The sequence below is a fragment of the Lutra lutra genome, chromosome 8 (genome assembly GCF_902655055.1).
Source record: "Lutra lutra chromosome 8, mLutLut1.2, whole genome shotgun sequence".
NCBI classification, from domain to species: domain Eukaryota; kingdom Metazoa; phylum Chordata; class Mammalia; order Carnivora; family Mustelidae; genus Lutra; species Lutra lutra.
This window is the reverse complement of record NC_062285.1, coordinates 134884949-134911710: the sequence shown is the minus strand read 5'-3', so window position 1 is coordinate 134911710 and position 26762 is coordinate 134884949. Positions and strand designations below refer to the sequence as shown.

The 26762-nt window shown below is 58.0% G+C and overlaps 1 protein-coding gene across 9 annotated transcripts in view; it reads left to right on the top strand.

Moving 5' to 3' along the window:
- Positions 1–26035, top strand: part of CSNK1E (casein kinase 1 epsilon) — a 33587-nt gene extending 7552 nt beyond the window's left edge. Inside the window, exons 1-12 of one of the 9 annotated variants that reach the window (XM_047740962.1) lie at positions 1839–2012; positions 5367–5454; positions 13691–13801; positions 13946–14094; positions 15920–16148; positions 16727–16897; positions 18358–18506; positions 21739–21799; positions 22569–22761; positions 22880–23019; positions 23730–23795; positions 24954–26035. In XM_047740962.1, the coding sequence (XP_047596918.1) occupies positions 5379–5454; positions 13691–13801; positions 13946–14094; positions 15920–16148; positions 16727–16897; positions 18358–18506; positions 21739–21799; positions 22569–22761; positions 22880–23019; positions 23730–23746 (1296 nt within the window). In that variant the 5' untranslated portion in view covers positions 1839–2012; positions 5367–5378 and the 3' untranslated portion in view covers positions 23747–23795; positions 24954–26035. Of the gene's footprint in view, positions 1–1802; positions 2013–5366; positions 5455–13690; positions 13802–13945; positions 14095–15919; positions 16149–16726; positions 16898–18357; positions 18507–19107; positions 19212–19307; positions 21010–21738; positions 21800–22568; positions 22762–22879; positions 23020–23729; positions 23796–24759 lie in introns of those variants that run through there. The other 8 variants (XM_047740963.1, XM_047740959.1, XM_047740961.1 and 5 more) reach the window with 8 other exon arrangements.
- The last annotated feature ends 727 nt before the right edge of the window (positions 26036–26762 follow it).

Below are 26762 nucleotides of genomic sequence, written 5' to 3'. Positions count from 1 at the left end.
TACATTCTATGCCTGCCTAGGCCTGGACACCTTGTCTGACTTTAGGAGAACTTGAAGCCACTCAGAGGGCTGGCATCCTTGGATGTTGGAAGCAGAGTGGCGGGATGCAGGGTTGGGGAGATCGGGATGAAAACAGATGACAGAGGGCAGGGCATTGGTGATGGCTGGCTTCTAGGACAGGGTCATACTTGGGTACCTCCAGGGGATAAAGGAAGTCATAACAATGGGTACAACAAGCTCATGGGAGGAACGAGGTAGGTGGCTGCTGCTCAGGCCAGCTGAGTGTGGCCACAGCCCGGTGTGAGTTCAGACCCAGTGTTGCCCGTTCTCCTGGGGCTTCAAGGGAAGTAGGGAATACGGACCTATAATATGAAATCGGCACATTTAAAACATTGGTTATCAATTAATAAAGCAGTATAAATAACAAAAAAAACCACCACGCAGGTCAAGCAAAGCCCACCACCTTGGCTGGTGACCCCCTGCTCTGGCAAAGGGGGCACTGAGGCCAGGTCCTGGCCCGGGCCAACTATCTGTCTTGTCGTGCTGTGTGGTCCTGGGCAAACCCCTCCCCTCTCTGGGCCCCAGTTTCCTGATCTGGAAGAGAAGAGGCGCCTGATCTGCGGGGTCCCACCAGTTTGGACAGGGTGTGACTAAGTCCCTCAGGCTCGAGGGAACATGTGGTTATTAGGGAAGTGACTCTTCCCGGGAACCATGCTTCCTGGACTGGCTGCAGCGCGCTCTGGTATTTCGTGTTTCCACCATCACAACCATGTGTGTGGATGGACGTGTGTCATAATTTGGAGCTTTGCATGGCCCAGTGTCAATATCATCGTTTTAATAACTTTGCATTAGAACCTTTCATTGGCTACCCTGGAAGCTGGTGAGAAGCTGTAATTAATTCTCCCAGTGACCTGGGGAGCCAGGGGTCTCCTTCCTGATTTTGCAGATGTGGAAAGCCGAGGCCAGAGTTGGCAGGTGCCTTAGCAAACCCTGCACTGCCCAGGACCCTGACTCCATGTTAGTTCCCTGGCAGTGTGCCAGGTTCCTCACTGAACCAGTGAGACCAGGATCAGGGTTTGTACCCATCGTAGTCTGGGCTGCTGGAAGAGCTGGGAGGGTCCCTTCTATGGGGTGAGGGACACGCGGGGTGGCGAGGGTAGCTGAGCCCCGGCTACCTCCCTGGGTCTTTTGGTCAACTGGGCGCTCTCTGCCTCCTGCTGTCCTGTCCAATCATTGACCTGTGTTCTCTGTAGTACTCAGAGCCCCCAACTCCCCAAACATTCTTTTTTTGCTGTGGCCTTCGCAGGGGCCACTGCTTTGGTTTGAGAGGAGAGAGAACCGGGGGAAGAAGAGGCTTTGGGATCTGGAAAATCCCGGCTTTTTGTGCACCATCTCCTCCCCACCCCCACCCAGCTTTTTCCACCTGTGCCCCAGACCTGATCAGGGTGTCGGTGGCCGTGTGTGTTCCCCGGCCCCACACGTAAGACCGCGTTCCTGCAACGCGCTCCTCTCCAGGCGTGGGGGAGGGATGGCTAAACCGTGTTTCCCGGCCGAGCGCTCCCCCCACCCCCAGCGTCCCCGGGAGCCGAGGCGCGGGCCCTTTAAATCCTCCGGGGCGGCGGCGGCGGGCCGGGGATGACATCAGCGGTCGGGCCCGGGGCTCAATGGGAGCCGGCGGGCGCGCGCCGGGCGGGAGCGCGCGAGCCGGCGGCGGGGGCGGGCGGGCAGGAGGGCCCGGAGGAGGGAGGCGGCGGCGGCGGCGGCGGCGGCGGCGACGACGACGACGACGACGACGACGAGAACCCAGAGCCAGAGCCCGAGCCCGGCCGGGGCCGAGCGGAGCGGAGCGCGGCGGCGGCGGCGGCAGCGGCGGCGGCAGCGGCGGCGGCTGGGCCGGGAGAGGCTGGCGCGCCGGGCGGCTCCGCGAATCCTCCGGCATCCGCCCCGGCGGGCCGCCCCCGCCCGCGGCAGCCCCCCGAGCAGCGGCCCGGCACCGGAGCCTTCCCGGCGGGGTAAATATTGGGGGGCCGCGAGCCCGCGGAGGGGCGCAAACCCGGGGGGAAACGGGGCTCCCTCCGCCTCTTTGTTTTTGTGCGAGAGGGAGGGGAGGGGAGGGCGGACACACGCGCGTTCACACTCGGGTACGGGGCGGGGGGTGCAGCCGGGCGCCGCCCGCTCGGCCCGGCGAGGACAAAGGCGCGGCTGGGGACGAGGAGGAGGAGGGTGACTATTATTTTGCAGGCTTCGCCGGGGGAGCCCCCCCCCCCAGTCCGGCCCGCCTCCCCCTCCCCCAGCTGGACCCTTCAAGGCCCCAGCCGGCCGAGAGGCCACCCCCGGGGCTGTAACTGGGGGAAGCTGCGGGAAGGGGGGGGCGTCCAGGCCCGGGGCGCCGGGGGCACCCGAGACTGTTGATACTGTTGACTCGGGCTTCCCGGACAGACCCTGGGCTTGTGTGTGTTTCGCTGGACAATCAGCGGCGCCTCCCCCCTTCTATCCTGGCTCGGGACCTGGGGGTCAGCGAGGCTGCTCCCGCACGGTGGATGGGGGCGCTCGGGGGCGCGTGGGGGGCCCCCCGACGTGCTGGGCTGTGTGGTCACCCAGCCACCGATTCTGTTTTCCTTTGTGGAGAGAAAGAAAGGGGTGGGGGTTATGTATCAGCTCGGATTCTCCCATTTCTGCCCGTGAGAAATCCGTGTTTTGCGAGTCTCTGTGGCACATGAAACTATGTTCGTGGCCGGGTTAGCTCTAGAGAGAGGATTCCTGAGCCCCTCTTCACGCCCAGATTCCAAGTGGGGTGAGCCCCCTCCCCAACTTTGCCCTGAGTTCTGCATATGTTCCTCTTGGCACAGCCTTCCGCGGGGAGGATTCCGGGAGAAGGGAAGGGGATCCGGAGTGTCTGAAGTTGCGCCCAGCGGATGACTGGGCTTGGGGCTCCTTTGCCTTCCTGTCTAGAATGTCCCTCCAATTTCTACTTTAATGGTCCAGTGACAAGGGCCCTGGCTGGGGGTGAGGGGGTGTCAGAGAGTAAGAAACCTGCCCATGCGCTCTGCTGTTTGGTAGTTTGTGTAATTTGTTTAAAGCTGAAACTCCGGGTTTGCGTCTGCCCCCTTTTTTTTTTTTTTTAACTTCGTTTATTCCAACCCCCCACCCCCCATGGGAGAAGCGGCAAAGAACTGGGAAGCTTCTCCTTTTCCTGACTGGATCCTTTTTCCTCTCCTCTGGGAGGGTTTTTAGGGGATCGGGCTGGGACCGTGTAGACTCTCCCTGGGGGCCCGGCCCCCCGGGTCTGGGAGGCTAGCGCCCAGCAGTGGTTTTCGGCAGGGCTGGTTGTTTGCGCCCTCTCTTCTCCCCTTCTCTGCCCACAGCCCGGTGAGTTGGGGAGGGGCTGGGGGGTCATGTGCAGTGTATTTATGTAAGGCACCCAGACGGAGGGCGCGGGTATTTATATAACCCGGCGTGGGTATTTATGTAATATAGGATGCGGGTATATTTATGTTCCTTTCCTAACCTGCGGCTTTCCCGGCTGCCATGTGTGGTCTCCGAATTGGCGTTGGCGGAAAACGGGGGGGGGGGGGGGGGGGGGCAGTGTTTGTGTATGTACACACCCGTGACACTCTCCCTCCTTCCTCTCTCCCTAGTCCCCCCCCCCCCCACCGCCCCACTGTGGGGCCCCTGGTGTGTGTTGGCTTTTCTTTCTTCCTTTGGAGTGTACACACAGGTCACTGTGTATGTGAAATGTGTGGCATGTGAGTTTTCTGCAAATGTGGAGTGCGTTCCACTGGCGGCCACCGGCCAGGCGTGTGGGCAGAGGCCCTTGGTTGAGAGCCCAGAGTTTGGCTGGCCTGGGGTGGAGGCTGCTTCCTTGTGGTCCTCAGTGAAGGGCTCGTGGCCGCTCCGCTGGGAGTTAGGTCCTGGGGCGAGAGGTGTCTCTTGGGCAGGAGCTGGTGGCTTCTTGTCTCTGCTGGGGGCAGAGAGCTCCAGCCTGGCCATCTGCGAATTAAATCTTTCCCATATCCCCTCCCAGGTGGGTCTGGCTTTGGGGATAGCCCTGGGCCCGGGGAAGGGGCCCGGCCGCTGTGCCTCGTGCAGCTCCTTCTCCATCGTCCTGCTTTGCTTCCCAGCCCTGGCAGGAAGTAAGTCCTGTTTGTGTCAGGTGGGGGCAGCGGGAACCCTGTCTGGGTCCCAGGTGAGGAGACTGCCACCAACTTGCTGCTGGGGAGCAGGGGCAGGTGACGCGGCCTCTCTAGGCCCGAGTTCCCGGTCTGTAGAGGGAGGCCTCTCCTCTAGACATTCTGAGATCTTAGGGATCCCCCATCCTTCTCGCGTTCCATAGCCACTGTCCTCTATCCCCTAAGTGTAGAAACCAGCTCCCAGCCTTTGAGTTTCCCTTTCTTCGGGCCAGGACCTCAGAGGGCAGAGGTCTCTATCAGGGTGGCCCCTGATGTCGCATGAGCTTGGGCACCCAGGGTGGGGCATGGGAAGGAGGGGAGCCGCTCCGATCAGACCTCTTCGTCCACCCCAGAGCCTGGTGGCTAAAAACCTGGCCGTGGTCCCCTCAGTTGCTCTTTGGGGCTCTCTAAGGAGACCCTCCTTCTAGTCTTGAAGAGAGCCAGCCCCAAACTGTCCATTCAAGGAAAAAACGTGTGGAGAGCTCTGTGTGAGGTGCTCAGTGTCGTGAGGTCGAGAAGGGGAGACGGCTGGCTGCTCTGAGACCCCCTTTCCTGCCTGCCCTCTGAGCTGGAGAGGAGGCCTCTCTCTCAAGATGGCAACTTCTGGCCTCTGGAAAGACTGGGCCACGCTGTGGAGGCTTGGTGCCCAATACTTGTGACCAGAAGCGTGGGGGCTTGGGGGTGGAAGCAGGGGACCCTGTCGTTTCTGAGTCTTAAAGGGGGTCAGGAACTCCTGTGGGACCCTCCATTCAACATGTGCTCCCATCCCGGAAGGTGAGAACTTGCTGGTGGTTGCCGTGGTGGCAGTCGCAGAGTGATCAGCTCCCGATTTCCACCCCCCGCCGCCCCCTTTGTCTTTGATTTTCCCTCTTAGGGTCTTGGCCCCTTGTGACTGGCCCTCCCCTGAGAGGCTCCTATCAGAGCGTACCCAAAGGAATGACCCCCAAGGAGATGCTTACTTGGCTCTTTCCTTTGGGGCATTAGCCCCTGACGCACGTCCTCAGCCCGCCTCCTGGCCCTCACAGGGGGACACTCTGGCCCACCTGACACCCGGGTGCCCTCCGGCGAAGCCAGGCCAGCTCTGTTCTTGTACAGTGGGAGGGCCTTTGGGGGGCGGGTGTGGTGGGGTCCAGCTGGCGAGGCTCCCTTCCCAGCTCCCTGCCTCCCTGACCCCTGTGTCTCTGCTCCCCTCTGCAGTGAGAGTGAGTCATGGAGCTGCGTGTGGGGAACAAGTACCGCCTTGGACGGAAGATCGGGAGTGGGTCCTTCGGAGACATCTACCTGGGTAAGTGTCCCTGACTTCAGTGGCTCTGGGGCCCCTGGGACCGTGCCAGGGACAAGTAGGAGGAAACATGTCGGGACTTCAGGTTGTCCAGCTGGAGCTTGGCTCCAGCTTCCAGGGGCACGTTTTTGGTCATTTTGTCCCCAGGGCCATGCCAGGTAGGGAGAGAAGCAGCAGGTTGGGAGTGAGGCTGACCAGGGGAGTGGGGTCACACAGTCAGGGTGGGGCGGGGTTCCTGCTTGCTGTAGGATGCACGCAGGAGGGTATTTTTAGCTGTGGTGTCCGGATGCAGAGGACCTGGGTCTCCAGCTGGGCGTGGGAAGGCCCCGGCTGCGGTAGCACCCCTGTTTCTTGCCTCCTGGGGGAAGGATGCTGGTAGACAGAAGAGGCCTGGACTATCGCTCAGCTCCCAGCTGGGCCCCCTCCCTCTGCTCTGGCCCCTGGAATTCAGCCCAGGCTGGCTTCGGAATGACAGTGACGCAGGCTCTCCCAGTAACCTCTGGGTAGGGGTGGGGGTAGGGGTCTGGTCAGAGTTTTCAGGATCATTCTCTCCGGATGTGCTTCCTGTTGAAAGTCTGAGTTTGCGCTCCTGTTGTCATTTTAAACAACTCGCTGACCTCTCAACCCCGTTCCTCAGCCTGGCAGAGGAGAGGCTCCTGCCTTCGACTGCCACCTTCTCAGCTGCCCGAGCGCATGCGCGGTCGGGAGCCACGGCCCTGCCCCTGCAGTTGCTGGTCTGGAGGGGAGGGCCTGTGGCGGTAGTTGCGAGTGGGAATTGATAGTGCAGGGTGTCCAGCCCCTGGGGTTTGGCCTCATTCCTGTCTCTTGGCCACTCTTTCCCTCCTTAGAAAAGCAAAGTAAATCATTTCTGTCCTGGGCAGAGAAAAACAAGGCCGTGTGCTGTGCTTGCTGGTTCTGAACCCGGGAGGCAGGGGGCGGTCTCTTACCCAGCGGTCTGGGCCTCTGCTCTCTTGGGGTATGAACTCTGCTTCTCCATGAGCTGCCCTCTGCCCCATCAGAGAGGACAGGGAGGGGACACTCACTGTCTGAGCACGTAGTTGGTGCTGGGCAGGCTTCTCTTTGATTGTGGTTGCCCCACACAGCAGCAGGGCGAGCTGGAGCCCTCCTGCACACAGCCAGAAGCAGGTGCGGCGCGGTCGGGCTGGCCTCACGCTGCTTCTCTTGCCCACTAGAAAAGGCAGCCCTTGCATCCGTGCGAGTGCAAGAGTGTGACAGAACATGGGAGGGAGACGTCAGACAGACCTGAATTCCAGACCTGGCTTTGTGCAGCCGTTGGGAAAGTCAGGTGGCTGCTCTGTGCCTCAGTGTCCCCATATGGAAAGTTCATGGGATGATGAGGCCTGACTGACCAAGGGCTAAAAGAGGGACCAGTGGCTTTTGGCACAGATGCACATCTGCTCCCAGGAAACATCCAGTCCAGGGCCTTCTTCCCGTAGAAGGGAACAGAAGCCCTGAAAGGGGAGGGGCAGGCCAAGGTCATTTGGAAAGCGAGTCCTGGTCCATGTGGAGAAACCTCCCTGGGGGCAGGACTTCCTGTTTATCTAGTTCATTTTGAAAACCCGGTCTAGCTTTACTCCTCTTTGTATAGGCTCTGGAGTAAATTCTACCAGGGCTTGGGGGCTGGCTTTTCTTGCATTAGCTGTATGCCCTTGAATGGGTGATGACCTCCGCTGGTCTTGGCTTCCCCATCGGTAGAATGGGGTCAGAAGGCCTGCAAGGTGGTGAGCGGTAATGAGACCCCAGGGTGCACACCTGTGCGTGCTCTGCCCAGCTGTGGCACTCTTCTGTTGTGTTCCTCCACCAGCCTGAGGTCTTTTTTGGGGATTTACTACTGTCAGAGGATTTGGGTCCTCTTGGGCCTGAGTGGGGGTGGGGTGCCAGTTCTGCCTGGAGAGCAGTTCCCCTGTCCAGCCTCTGCTGGGTGCTCAGGTCCAGGGGACCCTGGCCTGATGCTGTGTCCTGCCTCCTCCTTCCTGGGCTCCTGTTGCGCTCCTGCGGGGACAGTGGTGATTGTAGGGCCTCCCCGGCTGGCCTCGCTGGCTCCCTTTGTTCAAAGCCCTGGCCACATTCTTGTCACTGGTGCCAGTGCCAGGGCCCGACTCCAGATGGCCTCTGCAGGTGGGGCTGGGCGCGGCCTCCAGGCCCTGCTTTCCAGGATCAGCCACAGGCGAGTACTGGGTGGATGTGGCTGCAAGGCCTGCGGCCTCTCATGCGGGTCTCAGAGCAGCTGCACAGGGTCCAGAAGTGGCCGAGACTGTGTCCTCTCTAACACCACTGGCTGTGCGCCCTCAAGAGCTCCTTGCGCTTTACTCATGGTGTCTGTTCCTCAGTTCTAATCGACGGGGCATCGGTCTCCCCAGGGTCCTGTCCTGTGTGTCCGTGTTGGTATCTGAATGAGCCCTGATGTGAGCTTGGTCACCCCCTCTACCTACCCAGGGCTTCCCCAGGCCCCTGATCCTAGGGCTGGCCAGCTCCAGGCCCTTCTCTATGTCCACCTGTGTTTTCCATACTGGCCCATCCCCCCATGGGGCCACTGTCCCTAATTGCTGGGTCACCTCTGCTGTCCCTGCCCCTGTTCTGGCATTTCCCACTTAGAGTTCTCCTTTGCTGCCCCCATAGAGGGTGAGTTGAGCTTGTCTGGGCAGGGCTGCCTCCGCTGGTCTGGGCCTCAGTGTGTCTATCGGTGGAATGAATGAGATGCTAGACAGTTGGGAGAGAGGAAAAAGCAGGGACTTTGGGGACTCACATTCAAAGCCCAGCTCTGCCCCAAGAAGTCCTGTGACCTTGGGCCAGTTACTTAACCTTTCTGAGCCTCAGCAGTGAGAATTCAGGGAGACCAGAGAGAAGGCTGGTAGTTTCCAGACAGATCGGAAGCAGCTGAGGGGCCCCGCCGTGGTGGGAACCTGGGGGGGGCCGCCCACTGTGGGCGTTTTCCAACACTCTCCAGGGACCCAGAAGCTTCACCTGAGAGCGAGCTCCCTGTCCTGGGGAAGTTAGTGTGGTGTTTGATCTCTTGGCCTTAAGTGTTTCAGTTTCTGTATGTGTCAGCTAGAGATACAAACAGTCCTTGCAGGATGGCGGGGGAGTTGGGGCTGGGGGGGGGGTAAAGGGCTCCTCCCACGTGCCCCTCCCCATCTCGGGGAAGGGTGTTCTCCACAGCACCTCTCTTCCCTGCATCCGTCTGCTGAATCACAGTCCTGGGGGCCCTACTTTCAGAGTGTCTTGGTCTCTGCCCCCTGCCGGGGCTGGGGTCACCATCAGCTCTCATCTGGGTTTCCCTTGCCCCTCATGTCCTCTCCAGTCCTTTCTAACATGCCAGTGGGTCTGAACAGGGGTGGGGATGGGGGGCGGATTTGTCCCCCAGGTCTGGGGACGTTTCTGATCATTGGAATTGAGGGAAGAGGCTGTGCTGCGGACAGCTGGTGTTAGGGACGCTGCAGGCCATCCTATAACGCACAGCACACGTCCCACGAAAAAGAATTGCGGGGCCCCAGACATCAGTAGGGCGGAGGCTGTGAGTCCCTCTAATAAGGCATCCGTGCCTGGCCCGTGAAGTCTCAGGCTCAAGGCCAAGATCACTTGGCATTTGAGACCCTTCTGATCACCTCTTCCACAGTCTCCTGCAGCTGCCTCAAGCTCAAGCTGCAGCGAACCACTCAGCTTACTGTACCCCACTCCCAGCGGACCTTTGCATGTGCTGTGACCTCTGTCTGGCACAGTCCCACGCACGCCTCCCAGAGCCTGTGCCGCCTTTCCTCCCACTGGCCTGTCTGTGGTTAGGGCTCTGGGCTCATGTCTGAGGCCCAGGGGGCCGTACTTACCAAGCCCAACTTCTGCTGAACACTTACTTTTTTTTTTTTTTTTTAAAGATTTTAGTTATTTATTTGTGTGTGTGTGTGTGAGAGAGAGAGAGAGAGAGAGAGCGCGCGCGCACGCACTTGTGCATGCGCACAAGTGGGCAGGGTGGCAGGCAGAGACAGAGAGAAGCAGGCTCCCTGCCAAGCAAGGAGCCCGAGGCGGGACTTGATCCCAGCACCCTGGGATCATGACCTGAGCCAAAGGCAGTGGCTTAACAGACTGAGCCACCAGGCACCCTTGGGCCAGGCCCTCTTGGAAGCCTGTTGATACCTCAGAACGCCTCCCATGCCACGCCCTCCCTGCCTTCCAGAAACAGGCGGGGACCCTCCCCGGTGATACGTTGCTGATGTGCCAGAAGTGGTTTACAGTTTGCAAAGTACTTTTTCTCCAGCTGCTCCCTGGATTTGTTGATCTGTTTTCTTATTAATTTTATTTTATGGGGTTCACAAATGAAAACACACAAAACCAAAAACCAAAACGCAAAAACATGCCGAGTGAAAGAAGCCAGTCACAAGGGATCACATGTTGTATGATTCCATTTAAAAGAAACGTCCAGAACAGGCAAACCCACAGATACAGAAAGTAGATGAGTGGTGGCCTGGAGCTGGGGTTTGGGGGAGATGCAGAGCGAAAACTGAAGGGGCCTGGGCTTTGGAGATGGTGAAAATGTTCTGAAGTTGATTGGGGTGTGAATCGCACAGCCTTGTGAGTACACTAAAAACCACTGAATTGTACACTTTAAAGAAATAATTGTGTAGTACGTGAATTATATCCCAAAAGAGGTGTCAGGAAAGATGGCAGCCCATAATCTCGAATCCAGTAAAATGTTGTTCCCGCCTGGGCTAGGGGTCAGCGCAGCCCTGCCCGTCCCTCACTGGTTTCTCCTGCTCCTTTCCAGTGTTTTCTTACGTAGATACAACCAAACAGATCCATATTATTTCCTCCATCTTTTTATTTTTTTAAACTGGAAAGAGCATAGAATACATACTGTTCTGTACTTTGCTTTTTCACTTCCTGTATCTTTGAGAGATCTTTCCACTTCTGCACAGAGAGAGCTTCCTCATTCTTTTTCCATTGTATTCCGTGTTATTGATGGGCCATTCTTCATTTAACCAGGCCCCAGAATGACGGCCATCTGGGCTGTGTCCAAGTTCTGCTGTTGCAAACACCCCACAGCGGACCACCTCATCCAGGCCCTTTCTGTACTCACTAGGGTGTTGAGTGCACCCCCAAACTGGGAGCCGGCTTATTCAGTTAACACATGGGCTCCTTGAGCCATGGTCCCCACTGCCCCACGCAGGACAGTGCAGGCGTTTCACCGCAGGACTTCCGCCAGGCACTGGTGGGGGAGCTCTTTGGGGACCATTTGCGTTACTCTCACAAGGAGGTTGAGCATCTCACCATTTTTATATTAATGATTTCTTTTTCTTGAAGCATCTCTGTAGGTCCTTTACCCTGTTTCCTTTGAGCCTTTGGTCTTTTTCCTACTGGGCAATAGGAGCTGGTTAACATGTTAGTGCCATCATCCCCTTGCCACTGGTAAGTTACAGGGATAGTTCATAGGACTTTGTTCCCGGTGTTTTGTTTTGTTTTGTTTTAAGATTTTATTTATTTATTTGACAGACAGAGATCACAAGTAGGCAGAGAGAGAGGAAGGGAAGCAGGCTCCCTGCTGAGCAGAGAGGCTGATGCGGGCTCCCAGGACCCGGAGATCATGACCCCAGCTGAAGGCAGAGGCTTAACCCACTGAGCCACCCAGGCACCCCTGTTGCTGGTGTTTTTGCCACGAAGAAGGGATTCCCATTTTGGATGGGATGGAGCCATTTTTTTTTTCTTTTTTCTAAATGGCCTTTGGGTTTTAAATCAGGGATAAAAAGCTGCTATCCCTATCCCAAAGTTTTGCCTATCCCAAAGTTGTAAGGCAGTTCTCCCTTCTCTTCTCAGGTCTCATTGTTTTCTTTTTATTAAGTGTGAGTAGATACAAAAGAAGACATACAGCAAGTATGCATGCTGTCAGGCACCCTTCCTCCCCTTCCCCTCAGAGGAGGATGTGCCTGTCACCATGTAGGCCCCTGCCGCCCCATGGTGTCCCCTCCTCTCCTTTCCCCTCAGAGGGAACCATCTTCTCCCGGTTGAAATTGTTCCCTTGTGTTAAAGAGTTTTCTTACGTTTGTATCCCTAGACCTAACCCGGTTCAGCATTGTATCTTTTCAACTGTGCCTGCCTTCTCCTGTCTCTTCCTCTCCTTCAACAGTGGTAAAATTTGCATAACACAATTAACTGTTTTTAAAATACACAATTCAGTGGCATTTGGTACATTCCCAGTGTTGTGCAACCACCGTTCCTATCTAGTTCCTGCAAACATTTTCTTTTTCTTTTTTTTTAAGATTTTATTTATTCATCTGAGAGAGAATGAGGGAGAGCATGAGAGGGGGGAGGGTCAGAAGGAGAAGCAGACTCTGCTAAGCAGAGATGTGGGACTGGATCCCGGGACTCCAGGATCATGACCTGAGCCAAAGGCAGTCGCTTAACCAACTGAGCCACCCAAGCACCCTCCCGCAAACATTTTCATCACCCCAAAAGAAAACCCCATACCCGTTAGATAGGCACACCCTCTTTCCCCCTTGCCACCCCTGGCAGTCACCAGTCTACTTCCGGGCTCTGCCGATTTACCTATTCTGGGCAGTTCCTATAATGGAATCCTACATCTGTGCTTTAGTGTCTGGCTCGTTCACATAGCACGTTTGCAGGGTTCATCGACACTGTAGCATGTAACAGTCCTTCATTCCTTGCTGTGGCTGAATAGTGTCCCGCTGCATGCAGAGAAGCATTCAGTTTGTCCACACCGCCCGTCGCTGGGCACTGGCTTGTCTCCACCTTGGGTTCTCGTGGATGGTGCGGCTCCTCGCTCTCTCGGACAACGCGTTAAGATGCTGGGAGCCGAGAGATGCCTGGGTGGCTCAGTTGGTTAAGCGTCTGTTCTCCGCTTGAGTCAGGATCCCGGGGTCCTGGGACTGAGCCCCGCAGTAGGCTCCTTGTTAGCGGAGAGCCTGCTTCTCCCTCTGCCTGCTGCTTTCCCGCTCGTGAGTGCGCTTTCTCTCTCTGACAAATAAATAAATCAAATCTTAAAAAAAAAAAATGCTGGGAGCCACGCACCAGCTGCCCGGAGCCAGTATCCGTTCCTTTGCCCTGCCCCGTGGCCTTTTCTCTGGCTGCATGGCAACTTGGCCATTCTGATGTCGGACTTCTGGGTGGTTGGGAGTCATGACATTCTTGTCCTCCTGGAGCTCCCATGATTCTGAGGGACAGACACTCGGGAGTGGGCTTGCTTGGGAAAGGGTTTGTGTGTATTCAACTCTACTGGGTAAATGCCAGCCTGGTTTTCAAAGTGACTGTGCAGGGGTGCCTGGTGGCTCAGTGCCTGGTAGCATGCGACTCTTGATCTTGGGGTTGTGAGTTCGAGCCCCATGTCGGGTGTAGAGCTGACTTAACAACAACAAAAAGGCAAAGCGGCTGTGCTACTTATACCCCACCTTTTTCTTTTTTCCACACAAACTTTGGCTTCACTCGGGATTTCTGGTGTGTGTGGGGTGAACTATGGTGTCTTTTCTCAGATGGCCAGCCAGTGGTTCTGGGGCTGCTCATGGCAGAGCCTCATCTTGTCCCCTGACTTGAGACGCAGGCTTTCTCTTGTCCTACAGTCTTCTGGGCTGCTGTCCTCCCCTGGCTCTTCTGCTCTGTGTGTGTGTGCTAAGGCTCCACGGTTTCAGTCACCCCGCTGCAGTGACGCCTGGCCTCTGTCCCTTAGTCTGGCCCCTGGCCTCTAACTCAGCCCACTCAGTATTAGACCTGGGGAAACTGAGGCAAGGCACAGTTTGGGTTTGGGTCTTTCTTGGGACTTCTTGAGACAGAAGCTTGCCCCACTCCCTTCTCTCCTCCTTAGCCCTGACATCCCACTGACCTCACTCCTCTCCAGCTCAGGGGCTCCCACTCTCCAGGGTAAAATTCCTCTCACGTGATCTGTGAGCCGTCTGCAGCCCATCTCGCCTCCCTTTGCATCTGACATTCTGGCTGCACTAGCCTGTGGCTCTGACGTGTCCGCAGTTCCTCCCGGCCTTCCCCTCGCACATGCTGCTCTTCCCACTCTCCCCTCCCACCCCAACTTGCCCAGGGGTCTGCTCTGTGCCCACAGTCCCTTCGCTTCCCTTGGATTCAGTGCTGGGCCCTCTGCCTCTTTTCTGCCATCCCCCAAGGGGTGCTGAGCTGCTCAGGCACAGACGTCTGACTTGGCCCTGACTTGAGGCCAGCTGCCTGGCCGAGCGTGACCCAGGTCCCCTGTGCCCTACTCCGCCCCTGGCAGGTGCCAATATTGCCTCTGGTGAAGAAGTTGCCATCAAGCTTGAGTGTGTGAAAACGAAGCACCCGCAGCTGCACATCGAGAGCAAGTTCTACAAGATGATGCAGGGAGGAGGTGAGGGCTGGGCGGGGCCTGGGGGCGGGGCCTGAGGCCCTCTGGCGGCGTGTGTGTGTGTGTGTGTGTGTGTGTGTGTGTGTGTGTGTGTGCGCGCGCGCGCAGGGGGTGGTCCCACCCTCACAGCCGTTCTCTGGCCCTCAGTGGGAATCCCATCCATCAAGTGGTGCGGAGCTGAGGGGGACTACAATGTGATGGTCATGGAGTTGCTAGGGCCCAGCCTCGAGGACCTCTTCAACTTCTGCTCCCGCAAGTTCAGCCTCAAGACGGTGCTGCTCCTGGCGGACCAGATGGTGAGTCCCCCCATCAGTCCTCCCCAGCCAGGGACTGTGGGCCCTGCTGGGCTTGTGGCTTCCCTTCCAGTCTCTGTTTCCCCACCGGGCACAGGGTACCAGCCCTGCCTTCTGCCTCTGAAGGATGCCACAGCAGGAGGTAGTGACAGGGACATAGGACAGCCCTGGTGCCTGGACTAGGACTAGGGGACCTTGACCACTGACTGTAGAATTGTGGGGTGGGAGGCGTGAAATGCAGATCTCTAGGCCTCCTGGGTTGGGATCCTGGAGTAGGACCTAGGACTCTGCCCTGGGATTATTTTTTTTTTTAATTTTTAAAGATTTTATTTATTTATTTGATAGAGATCACAAGTGGGCAGAGAGGCAGGCAGAGAGGGGGAAGCAGGCTCCCCACTGAGCAGGGAGCCCAATGAGGGCTTGATCCCAGGACCCTGAGATCATGACCTGAGTCGAAAGCAGAGGCTCAACCCACTGAGCCACCCATGCGTCCCTGGGATGATTCTGAAGCTAGCGATCACACAGACCTGGCTTGCACCCCGCTGTGCTGACTCTGGGTGATCACTAAGCCTCTGTGAGTGTCCGTCATCTCAGATGAGAGTCTCCCCTTTGCTGGGCTGTTGCGGGATCAAGAGGGACACCATGCAGTGCCTGGACCAGAGCAGATGCATGCCTACTGATAAGCAGTTCTTCGATCCTTGCACCCTTTATAAACTCAGGGCAGAAAACCTTTTTAAAAAGAGAAAAACAGGGATGCCTGGGTGGCTGAGTTGGTTGGACGACTGCCTTCGGCTCAGGTCATGATCCTGGAGTCCCGGGATCGAGTCCCGAATTGGGCTCCCGGCTCCGCGGGGAGTCTGCTTCTCTCTCTGACCTTCTCCTCGCTCATGCTTTCTCTCACTGTCTCTCTCTCAAATAAATAAATAAAATCTTTAAAAAAAAAAAAAAAAGAGAAAAACATAGGATTTGGGACCCGGAATGACACATGGACGGGGCTCCCATTAGGCAGGCTCTGGGTCTGCGGCTGGCCCGCCGGAAGTCTGCAGACCCCTGCAGTTTCAGGCTAAATGTGCGTGTGCGGGGGAGCGTTGTCGGATTCCCCCAGGATTGGACACAGTAGGTAATACTCAGCCAAGCCAGATGAGTCTGTTTGTTCTCAGAAGCCTGAGACAGACCCAGAGAAGGAATGGACTTGCCAGAGAACGTACCGTGTGCTTATATGTTAATTTAAGTTTCTGACATAGTGGTGAAAGCCAGGGTCTGTGTGTCTGCTTGACTTTGGTGTCCTTGGCAAGCTAGGGCACAGAGCCTGTCTTTGGTCCTCCATCTCTGTCACCCCAGCTGAGTTGAGGCTTCACTGGTGCTCCTCCCTCTCCTCCCTTCCCCCACAATCTGATTGCTAGAACAACCTTCGGCACTCCTCTCTAACTTCGGCTCCTCTAGTCCAATGTGGGCGTACAGCTGGGCAGCAGAGGCTTCCTTGCGGGCCCAGATGCCTTTCCAGGCTTTGTTTCTAGATCTTACCATTAGCTTTCCTACCTTGCTCTCTCCCCTCTCTGTCTCATAGTAACCTTGGTGAACTCCTCTTTCACAATTCCTGTCTGTGTCACTTCCTCCAGGAAGCTGTCTCTGACCTGCCCCCTTCAAGTCATCTCACACAGCTGCAGAGACAGATCTTTCTCTCCTACCCAAGGCAGGGATCACGGATGTGTGTTTTCTTTCCCTACTGCCCCAGCCCTCAGGCCCCACTGCAGGGCCTGGCCCCGACTGCTCGGTAGAAGCACACCCCCAGACCGCTCGCTGAATGCCTTGCTGTCCCCTCCCCCAGATCAGCCGCATCGAGTACATCCACTCCAAGAACTTCATACACCGGGACGTCAAACCTGACAACTTCCTCATGGGGTTGGGGAAGAAGGGCAACCTGGTGTACATCATCGACTTTGGCCTGGCCAAGAAGTACCGGGACGCCCGCACGCACCAGCACATCCCCTACCGGGAAAACAAGAACTTGACTGGCACTGCCCGCTACGCCTCCATCAACACCCACCTGGGCATCGGTGAGTGCATGAGGCCTGTGGACTAGCGGGCCGGGGCCCTGGCTCTCTGCGGCTGGAGGTATTCCCCCCATTGTTGGCACAAAGTCAGGTTTTCCCCTTCAGGACAGCTGTGGCATGGCCACCACCTTAAGATGCCTGACTTCAGCCCTATAGCAACCCGAGCGGGTGTTCACTTTCCATTGTGTGGGAGACACGGGCTCACGGGTGCTTGAGGTACTGAGTCGGATTTGACCCTGGCCCTGTCTGAGGCTGCACTTGTGCCCTGTCCCCAGAGGGGGCTGGCAAGGAGGCCCTGGGCTACCTGCTCTCTAACTGCTGAATGCGGAGGTGCCTGAGCTGGAGAAACTAGGCCCTGATTGAGTAGGAAAAGTTGGGCCCCACATCTTTTTCTGTAGGAGGGTGACTGTAACCTGTGTCTCTGCCAGAGTCACAGCTAGCTGGTGGGCCAGGCGGTGGGGTGAGGGGTGTGGGCGGTACCCCTCAGTTGAGGAGCATGTCCTGGAGGAGGGGGGCCTGGTCCCTGTTGGCCAGGAGCCCCCGCGGACCCCGCCCCTCACCCTGTCCTTGATTCCTTGCAGAGCAAAGCCGCCGTGACGACCTGGAGAGTCTGGGCTATGTGCTCATGTACTTCAACCTGGGCTCCCTGCCCTGGCAGGGCCTCAAAGCGGCCACCAAGCGCCAGAAGTACGAGCGCATCAGTGAGAAGAAGATGTCGACGCCCATCGAGGTCCTCTGCAAAGGCTACCCCTGTGAGTAGCCCCGTGGGGACGGCGGCTGACCGGGGAACCCTTCAAGGCCTCCCTGAGGGGAAGACAGGGCCACCCAGCCCACACTGGACCCCCGCTGCCCCAGCGTCAGAGCGTTGGTCACAGGCTGGCTATCACTGCTGCCCCCGCCCCCCACCTCATCTCATGAGGGCTTCGAGTAAGAAAAGCTCATTCTTCCTTGCCCTGTGAGGCCCCTTCACCACCCATGCAGAGGCCCCTTCTGACACATGGGCTCACCACATGTGTGGGGGTTCCCCCCATCAAGCAGTTCTCTGGGACACTGTTGGGTGCCCTCTAGCTTGACTCCATTTGACACGGTCTGCATAGAGACAGTGGGAGATCCCATAGTTTGGGTCTCCGTCCCATGGGAGCCCCCCACCAGCCCGAGGTCGGTCACAAGTCCAGCTTTCTACCTGTGCTCTGACCGGCCGGCTGTGAGTCTGAGGTTCCCACATTCTCCCCTCCCCCAGCAGGGATGAATTTGCTAGAGCAGCTCACAGGACTCAGGGAAACTTCCTCTGTGTGGCACCTTATGAAAGGCCACGATAAAGAATGTAGATGAACGGCCAGATGAAAAGATAACAGAGCGTGAGGGCTGCAGGGGGCCTGTCCCCGTGGAGTTGGGGCGTGTCACCCTCCTGTATGGGGATGTGTTCACCAACCTGGAAGCTGTCCAAACCCCATGCTGTTGGGATGTTTATGGAGGCTTCCTCGTGTAGACATAAGTGAGTACTAACTCTGTTTCCAGGCCCTCTCCCTTCTAAAGAAGTGTTTGGGGATGGACGCTGGAAATTCTAAGCTTCTAAGCACAGTCTTAGGCTTGGTCTTTCTGGTGACCAGCTCCCACCCATCTAGGAGCCATTAGGAGGCCACCCAGAGTCGCCTCATTGGAACAAAAGATGCGCCCAGTGCTGTTAGCATTTAAGGGTTTATGAGGGTTTGAGGAATTCCCATGCCAGGGACGGGCCAGAGGCCAGTGTGCATTTTCTGTCCATCCCGGGGGCTGCCCCAGCCCAGCTTTCCGGAGGAGGAGATGGAGATTTGCCTCCTGTGGCTTCAGTCACGTTGGGAGCTCCCCCTGGGCCCTTGACTGTCCTTTGGATTTTATGACAGCTCTTGACCTGCCATCTGCATGCCTGCTCCCCAGAGTGATTGGCAAGAGCAGGTAGAGCCGTGGCCTGTGGCCCTGGGGTATCCTTGCTGCGAGGGGCGCGCGCTCCTAACTCCCGGCCCTTCTCGTCGAGTCTTCAAGGCTCTGCTCCCCGGCATGCAAGGGTTTTAGCGCCATAAGGAGGACCATTGTTCTGCTCTGTCGTCCTCTTGTCCCTTCTGAGACTGAGAGCCTTTGGAGGGACAGCGGGTGGGTAGGATGATGCGGGCTGCGGGGGCGGGGACCCCCGGAGCCTGGGCCTCACGGCAGCCTTTTCTGTGCCCTCTGCCAGCCGAGTTCTCCACATACCTCAACTTCTGCCGCTCCCTGCGGTTCGACGACAAGCCCGACTACTCGTACCTGCGCCAGCTCTTCCGCAACCTCTTCCACCGGCAGGGCTTCTCCTACGACTACGTCTTCGACTGGAACATGCTCAAATTCGTGAGTCACCTGGAGGCCAAGGCGGGCTTGGGGGACTGGACGGGGAAGGCCCCGACTCCTAAGGCCAAAGTGACCCTGTGGCGGGTGGGGCTCCCGAAAAGTGGGGGCTCTGAGCTGGACAGGGCACGCGACCTCACTGGGCTCACGGAGTCCCCGCGGTCCTTCCACTCTAGCCTCATCTGTGCCGAGCGCGTGTGCCGCCGCGGGCAGTGGGGCCCAGGCAGGGCATCGCCTCCCACCGGGCCCAAGAGGACCTGGCCAGGCCTTGAGTCCCTCCTAGGTGCCCTCGGCAGGGCGTGGATGGCGCTGGCGGGCCCTCCGGCTGTCCTGATTGTCGCCTACACCACCCTGCTCTTGCTGTCCTGCACGCCCCAGGCAGCTGCCTTCACCATGGCCCCTCTGGCCAGCCTGGACCCATTCATTGTGGTTTCTTTCTTCCTGGTCATGGGACCCTGGGTCTTGCTAGGCGGTTGCTCTGTCTCCCTCTTTTAAGGGTTTTGGGGGTCGGGGGCGGTGGGGAGAAGCGTCAGCCCGTCAGCAGTGCCCAGAGCTCCGGAATCTGTGAAATCGTGTGTCTTGTTTCACATCTCTTCTGGAAAAGGGGGCTTCCTCGAGCCAGGCTCAGCCCCGTGACAACGAAGCCATTGCGCTGCCCTGTCCCTGTCCCTGTCCCTGTGCCGGGCCCACGTACTCACCCTCATACTGGTAAGGACCCTCAGAGGCCCGGCCTTTCCAAGATTTACCGCTTGGCTGGGTGAGCACAAGAGGCTGAGCCTCTGCTGTGCTCTCTGTCCCTTCCAGGTGCCCGGCGCCCCTGGGCACCCAGGGCCCTCCAGATAGGCCCGTGGAGGAGGTGGAGGAGCTGCCCCCCCAAAACTACTGGCCTGTGGTCTGGACTCCGGGGCCCCAGTTCTGACGTCACCAGATGTGTCTGAGCCCATCGGGGCCAGGCCTGAGGAGGTGTCCCTTGGCATGGTGGGGTGCAGTGGAGAGGGAGTGGTGAAGGCCCTGCCGTGAGATTCTTGGGGATCAATCAGCTGCCTCATGAACGGAGCCTGAAGAAGGGATGATGTTCACTGCCCTGGAGGGCCTGGTGGGAATGGGCACCAAGAATGGCTTCAGCAAGACCCTGACGGTGGCCTCTGTATTGAACCTGAACTCATTAAGCGCCCCACCTGTTCTGCACCTCATGCTGGTGTGCTACTCCTTTCGTGGCAGACACCAGATGCCCAGGACCTGAGGGCAGCTTCTCCTGGATGCAGGGCTCAGCACCTGGGCTCGCGGCCCTCTTCTCTCTGGGGCTTGGGCAGGGACTTGGTACTGTACCCTAAGGAGTCTGACAGAGATCGGGCAGAGAGCCACAGTCCCACAGGCCAGGGGACTCGAGGGGTGCGGGTGGGCGATGGGCAGTGGGGCACCTTCTGGCCCAGACCTCCTAGCTGGGAGTGTGGCTGAGGGCCAGGGGCCGGCTCTTCTCGCCCAAAGGGCGTTCATTGCTCAAGGCATCTGGACGCTGGGCACTGCCCCCATCTGTGTGGAAAGTCATCCCTGGGTCGGCTTCAGGGATGGGCTTGGCCCTTCCTCGCAGTGTAGCTCCGAGAACGGGTTTTACGTTGTCTTGGGGCTTGCGCCATGCAATATGGTAGCTGGTGGCTACGTGTGGCTAATTTTTAATTAATTAAAATTAACCAAAACTGAAAACGTAGCTCTTCAGTTGAATTTGCTGCGTTTCAAGTTGTTTGTAGCCGCACGGGGCTGGTGAGTGGCTCTCAGATCCAACAAGGCAGACGTGAACATTTCTGTCATCACAGAAAGTTCTGTGGGGCAGTGCTGCTCTAGATGGCTCCTTACAGAACCTCTCATGGGACCATCCAGCTGACAAGATCTCCTCTCAAGCCTGGCCAGGAGCACCCTCCCCACCCACTGCTGGCACTTCGACCCCTCCCCAGGGTCCCCTTCGAGGCAGGCTCTGGAGTCAGGAGCCAAACAGAGGTGCCAACAGCCTTATTCTGTACCAGTCTCTGACTTGAGGGCCCGGACTGGATCGCTGGGCGCCTTTGAGCCTGTCACCCCACGGTGAACTCCACCATCTCCAGCTGCCCGTTGGCGGAAGCATCTGCAGACACGTGGTGGGGACCTTCCATGCCTTCGTCCCAAGGCCAGGCCCCCGATGCACTTACCAGCACCTACCTACAGACCGGACACCATGCTGGGCACCCAGGGCTACAGACTCCTGGAGGAAGGATCCCACCCCTGACTGCGAGTGGCTCTCCCTGAAGTAGCCACCCCATTCAGCATCAGGGCCCCGGGACCTCTGGCTCCCTGGAGTCTGGGACGTTGCGGTCAGCACACGGAGGCACCGTTTTCCGAGGTCCAACCAGCAAGCCCGGAGGATACTCAGTGTAGCCAAGGACAGGGGTCTGCACTGCAGGGCTGGATGATTGTGTGACTTTGGTGTTGACTTTTTGTGTTTCCTGTGGGCGAATAAAAGCCAAGAAACCTCCCCGGTGTGCATTTCTTGAGGCGTCACTGGTTGGATGGAAACGTGGAAAGTAGCTCCTCCTGCTTCGGGGCTAGCCTTGACCTGAGCCTGCTGGGGTCAGGGTGTAGCCCTCTGCGCAGTCACTCACTCCTGGCCTGTACCCCTCTGAGTGGACCCCTTGGCTTCACCAGCCTCAGTTGGCCCAGGCCAGGGATGGGCTTGTCCCCCACCCGGCCCGCAGGTTTCCTGAATGGGACTGCAGCTCTTACACAGGCCTGCTCTGTTTCTGGGGCTCAGGTGCTCTCTGCCGTCCTGTCGCTGATGGGAGCCCGGGGTCCGGGGTGGGGCTGGGTGGAGACTGGAGTCAGGAGCTAGAGCCTCGGGGGTTCCAGGCCTGCCCTGTCAGGCTTGTGGGTGGGAGGACTGGGGATGTATGTCCCTCCTAAGCTCTTTGGGGGTGCAGAGTAGGACTGGGGGGCAGAGGCCTGGATTTAAACCCTGGCTCTGCCCAAACAGGTCACGAGGGCTCCTTGGGCCTCGACTCCTCACTAGGGTTCAGGGATCATTCTGCTCCCCAGCCCCCATCTCTTGGAGTTACTTAAAGGCAAGGGCCGCCCCCAGCCCTCGTTTCCCAAGGATAGCAGGGCCTTCCCGGCCAGGTGCCCGGGAGAGACACAGGGTTGCAGGAGCCTGTGCCCCGTGGCCCATGAACAGGCCCCCCTACTCAGCCTGCAGCTCTCTCCTCCACAGATGCGGCCCCCCTCATGCCAGCCCCCCGCCCTTCCCTGTGGACGACCCCAGGACCAACTAGGTAATGCGGCCGGACGCCGCTCCCATGCCATGCTCCTCTCTCTGAGGCTGTCTCCTTTCCTCCTGCGCTGGGGTGGCAGCAGCCGGAGGGCAGGCCCTGGGGGCTCCCGGAACCCTTCCGCCCCATCCTGCCCGTTGGGCCTCTTTTTCCTCCCATGGGTGCACCTAGCCCTTTCTTTCTCGAGCTCCCCCTGAGCTCCTGTCCTGTCCCAGGGCCAGCGGCATCCGTGTTGAGTCCCAGGGCCTCCCCGACAGCACCTGCCGGAAGTCATTGCTTGCTCCGGGGATGGGGCAAGAGCAACCTTTGATGGGGTCCCCTGGCCGGCTCCCTGGTTCAGACGCTGGCCCTGCTTTTAGCTAGCTTGTTCCTCGTTCTCTGGGTCTCTGAACACCTGCCCTGCTTGTTTGGAAACTTGGAGGGGCTGAGGGCTTCGGAACACAGCAGGGACCTGGGTTGGGAGGGCCAAGGAGTGCCCTTACTCCTCTGGGGCATTAGCCCTCCCAACTCTGCCTCAGCCCAGGGCAGAGTGACCTCCGCCCGTTCCTCTGACCCAGCTTCCTCCTCCCTCTGGGCGGTCGTGTGGCTTTGTTTCTCTGTACTGTGTGTTTGGGAGTCATTTCCAGGTCTCCCGCCTGGTGGGGAGGAGGTTGGACCAGAGGGTTTCCGAGCTGCCTCTTCCCCAGGGGCCCACCCGGCCTCTTCCCCGTACTCTGCCCCGTGGGAGGGCTGGACCTCACAGGCCTGACCGGGTCTCCTCTCTTCCCCGCAGGGCGCAGCCCGGAACCCCGAGGACGTGGACCGGGAGCGGCGAGAGCACGAGCGCGAGGAGAGGATGGGACAGCTCCGTGGCTCGGCGACCCGGGCCCTACCCCCTGGCCCACCCACAGGGGCTGCTGCCAACCGGCTCCGCAGTGCCGCAGAGCCTGTGGCTTCCACCCCGGCCTCCCGCATCCAGCAAGCTGGTGAGCGGGGTGGGGGGGCCCTTGCACAGTGGGCTGGGCCCAAGGGGGGCCGGAGCGACGGGGGCCTGGACACTGATGGGGAGCCTCCCCCTGCCTCTCCCTACCTCTCCTCCTCTAGGCAATACTTCTCCCAGAGCGATCTCACGAGTCGACAGAGAGAGGAAGGTGAGCATGAGGCTACACAGGGGGGCGCCTGCCAACGTCTCCTCCTCCGACCTCACTGGGCGGCAAGAGGTCTCCCGGATTTCAGCCTCACAGGTGAGCTGCCCTGGCTGCCGGCCTCCTCTGCCTCGCCACTGGGCCCGAGGGCCATGGCCTGGGGGAGTCCGGGCTCCCACTTCCATTCTCGTCTCTCCGATGACCTTGGAGCAGCCCCTTTTGTTGAGGAAAGGACCTGGCTTCATTTAATTTCCTGAGGTTGGCTTAGCCCCAGGAAGCAGAGTCGAAGCAGGCTCAGAGCTAGTGGTGGAGCTGGGCCACAGGGAGCCAGGCCCCACCCCGGTGGGCCACAGGGAGCTCATGGAGGAGGGGTCGTGGTCCTAGCCATCAGGAAGTTCCCCTCAGGTCCCTGTCAGCACAGGGTGGAGGGATGGGCAGATTCTGCTGGTGGCCTCACTTGGGACCATGTTTGGACTCAGAAAGTTGGAAAGGGGGAGTCTGTAGTTGCCCGGGGATCTCCTGCAGAGGCGGCAGGAGACCTGCCTTGGTCCTTTTGCTTGTGGTGGGTGAGCCCCAGGACGGGCCATGAGCTGGGAGTCTGGTGGTCCCAACGTGATGTCCATGTGGCCCGGAGCAGCTGCTTTGTCTCTGAAGCAGCTATGTCCTAGGGTCATTGAGGTCACACTCCCCTTCCCTTGGTTCCAGGGGCAGTGGGGGTGGGCAGGGAGCTCCACAGTGGGGAGAGACTTGCCAGACTGCGGTCAGCAGCAGCTTATCCCCTCCCCGCCTCTGTGTCTCTCCTCCCAAAGACAAGCGTGCCATTTGACCATCTCGGAAAGTGAGGAAGAGCCACCATCGGACCAGTATTTGCTTAGGTGAGTCAGTATCTGCGGCAGATGGAGTCCAGCCAGGTCTAGAAACACCCGTGGCCTCAGAGGGGAGTGGCAGGGCCTCTCCCTGCCCCCCCCCCCAACCCAATCAACAGCTCTTGAGAGAATTTACCTTAGAGCTACTTGGCTCAGTCCAGCCCACACCAGCTAATTTCAGCTGGAAAAAGCCTCCCTCTGCTCTCAGGCCAGTCCTCCATTCTCTGTCCCTCTGTTGGCTGTCCCTGCCCCCCTTCCAGTAGTCTGCAGAGGAGTTAGTTCTTAGCTGAGACAGCCCTGGGGGCTGACGGTTGTCCCCAGGCCTTTAGTCCTACCTTAACCCCTGGGCTGTTAAACATGTCATTCCCATAAAGCACTTAGAACAGGGTCATGTACTTGGGGGTTTATCTGATGTAAAACGTGGCCCTTGGTGGGCTCCCAGAGCCCTTTGGCCAGTGTGAATCTCCGTGGGACGCCCATGGCCACATGCGGACCTGAGGAGCTGGGAGCAGGTTTCCTCTGGAGCCTGACTTGGGGAAGCGCAGGGGGCAGAGGGGAGGTTCTGGGAGGGGAGGGCTGTAGGGGGAAACGTCTGAGCTCCCTGGGGAACAGGTATGTGGCAGGGGGCTTCGCCAGCATGGCCTCACACCAGGACGCCCTGAGCATGAGGTGATGTGCAGAAATTCATTCCACGGCTAGAGCTGGGACGTGAAACAGGGCTTGCCTTCGCCAGCTCTCAGGTCCGGGAACCAGTTCTTCCGTGGCAGGGTGGGGCGGGCGCGTGGCTGCTCACCGAGAGGACAGAGGAGGAGGGAGAGAGATTTTGTTCTTCCCATGAAAATGGAGCACCCACTGTGTCCCTGGAGAGGGACCGGCTCAAAGCCTCAGGACAGGAGCATGGGGACTCAGGTTGTCTGGAGGATGGTGGCCAGAGGCAGACGTGTACCTGATCTGTCTTCTCTCCCCCTTCCAGTGTCTTCACTGTATTTTCTTTTAAAAACAACAACAACGAAAAGATGGGGAAAAAAACCACTCAAAAGAACAAAAAGAAAAAAAACCCAGCATAAAACCGACGATGGATTTTCTTTTCTTTTTCTTTTTCTTTTTTTTTTCTTTTTCTTTTTTTCCTTTTTTTTTTTTTTTTTTTTTTTTGCCATTGGCAAGAAGATGGGATGCCTTCAGCACAGAGGATTCTTGTCCCTACGCATTTCCCATTGTCCACAACCTTCAGGCGGCCAAATGCTCCCCAGACATGGGGCTCCACACGCCAGACGCCGCGGCCGCGCCCCAGCCAGTGCAGACACCGGCCGAGAGGGGCTATTTCCATGTTGGAGATGCCGCTGGTCCTCGTGTGCCATCAAGAGGTGGCCTGAGGTGCCGGGGGGAATGGTGTGGTTGGTCGGGGTAGATCCCACTGGGTGCTCTTGAGTCTCGGGACCCCAGGAAACAGGCACAGCTCCTACTGCCCCGAAATGACTGTGGCGAATTTCTGGGTTGGGCTTTTCAGTGTCCCCTGAACGTCTGGGTCTCTTTGCCTCTCCAAGAAGACTCTGAGGAATGGGTGGCGAGGTGGTGGGGGCTGGGATTCCTTGTGTGTGTGTGTCTGTCTGTCTTTGTAGCTCCCAGGACAGCAGGTGCCCTGCCCCACCTGCCAGGCGGACTTTTGGTTCTCGCCCTCCTAACAAGGACACAGGGGTAGGCGGTGACTTTCCGTGGCCCCCAAGAAGGGCACAGAGGGTCCTTGTCACTGCCGATCCCTGAGACTGTCAGCAGCCTGTGGCAGCCCCATCCCCTTTCCGTGGTCTTAGGGCAGGTCTGTGACTACTTCCAGAAAGCATCCGGCTCCTGGGTTATGAATTAATTCTCCGGGCAGGCCACACTCACCTGGCGCCCCACCCTCCCTCCCCATGTTCTGCCTCTCTCTCCAAGAGGAGCCTGGGGTCAGGGCTGGGCACCGGATTCATCCACCCCTCCTAGTTAACACCCATTTTTACTTTATTTTTGTTTGTTTTCTCTGTGTGTGTATTTCCTAATTTATTTACCTCTTTTTCCCCTTTTTTTCTTTTCCTTTTTTTTTTTAATTAAAGAGCAAAGCTTTTTATTACTTTGTAATTTAAAAAACTGAAAAAAAAATACTGAAGAACTTTGGGGGGAATTTTGTACTTTTTTCCTGTGTAAATATTGGACTTTTTTGAGCTTTATTGTGGTTGTTAATTTGAAGTAATAAAGTAGAAAAGGGTAAAGTGAAACAGATAGCCCTTGGTTCACATTTTTGCTTTGGGGGTTTCTCCCCAAGCAGGCCTGGGAGCAGGTGTGGCCGCTGGGGATGACTAGGCCAGTGATGGGTACCTCCCTGGGGTTACTTTCAAAAACTGCAGCCATGCCAGCTGGGGCCTCATTCAAGTGCAGATTGGTGTGGAGACTGAGTCTGCATCCTCCCAAGGTCCAGGGGATCCCGCAGGCCCAGGACCACACTGCATAGGAAGGTTCAAAGCGCTCTTCACAACACGATCTTATGCACACGAGAATTCTGAGTTCGGTCCTATTAATCTCCCTCCCTTCAGAGGGGTAAACAAGGCACAACTAAAATGACTTGCCTGAGGTCCCACAGCCAGCTCTCTGGCAGCAGAACCAGGATTCGAACCCTGCCGTTGACCAGGGAGCCCTGTAAGTGAGGGTCCTGGCGTCCGGTTCCACGCTCACAGTGCCTCCTGCCCGGCCTTGAAAAAGGAGCGGCCCTCAGCCTTTGTCTCTGCAGCATAAGGAAGAATTTATCAGTTTACCTTTATCCAACGCAGTTTACTTTCCAACTTCTCATTAACCCAAGAGCCACTGTTTGCCACCATCACCTGTAAGAGAGCAAAGCCACCTGAATCATCTGTCAACCTGGAGAGAGGGCGAGGTCTCTGAGAGGTTCTCCAGGGGGCATATTGGAAGTCCTGGGCGTAGCTCAAACCCCCAGAATGCTGGTCTGTT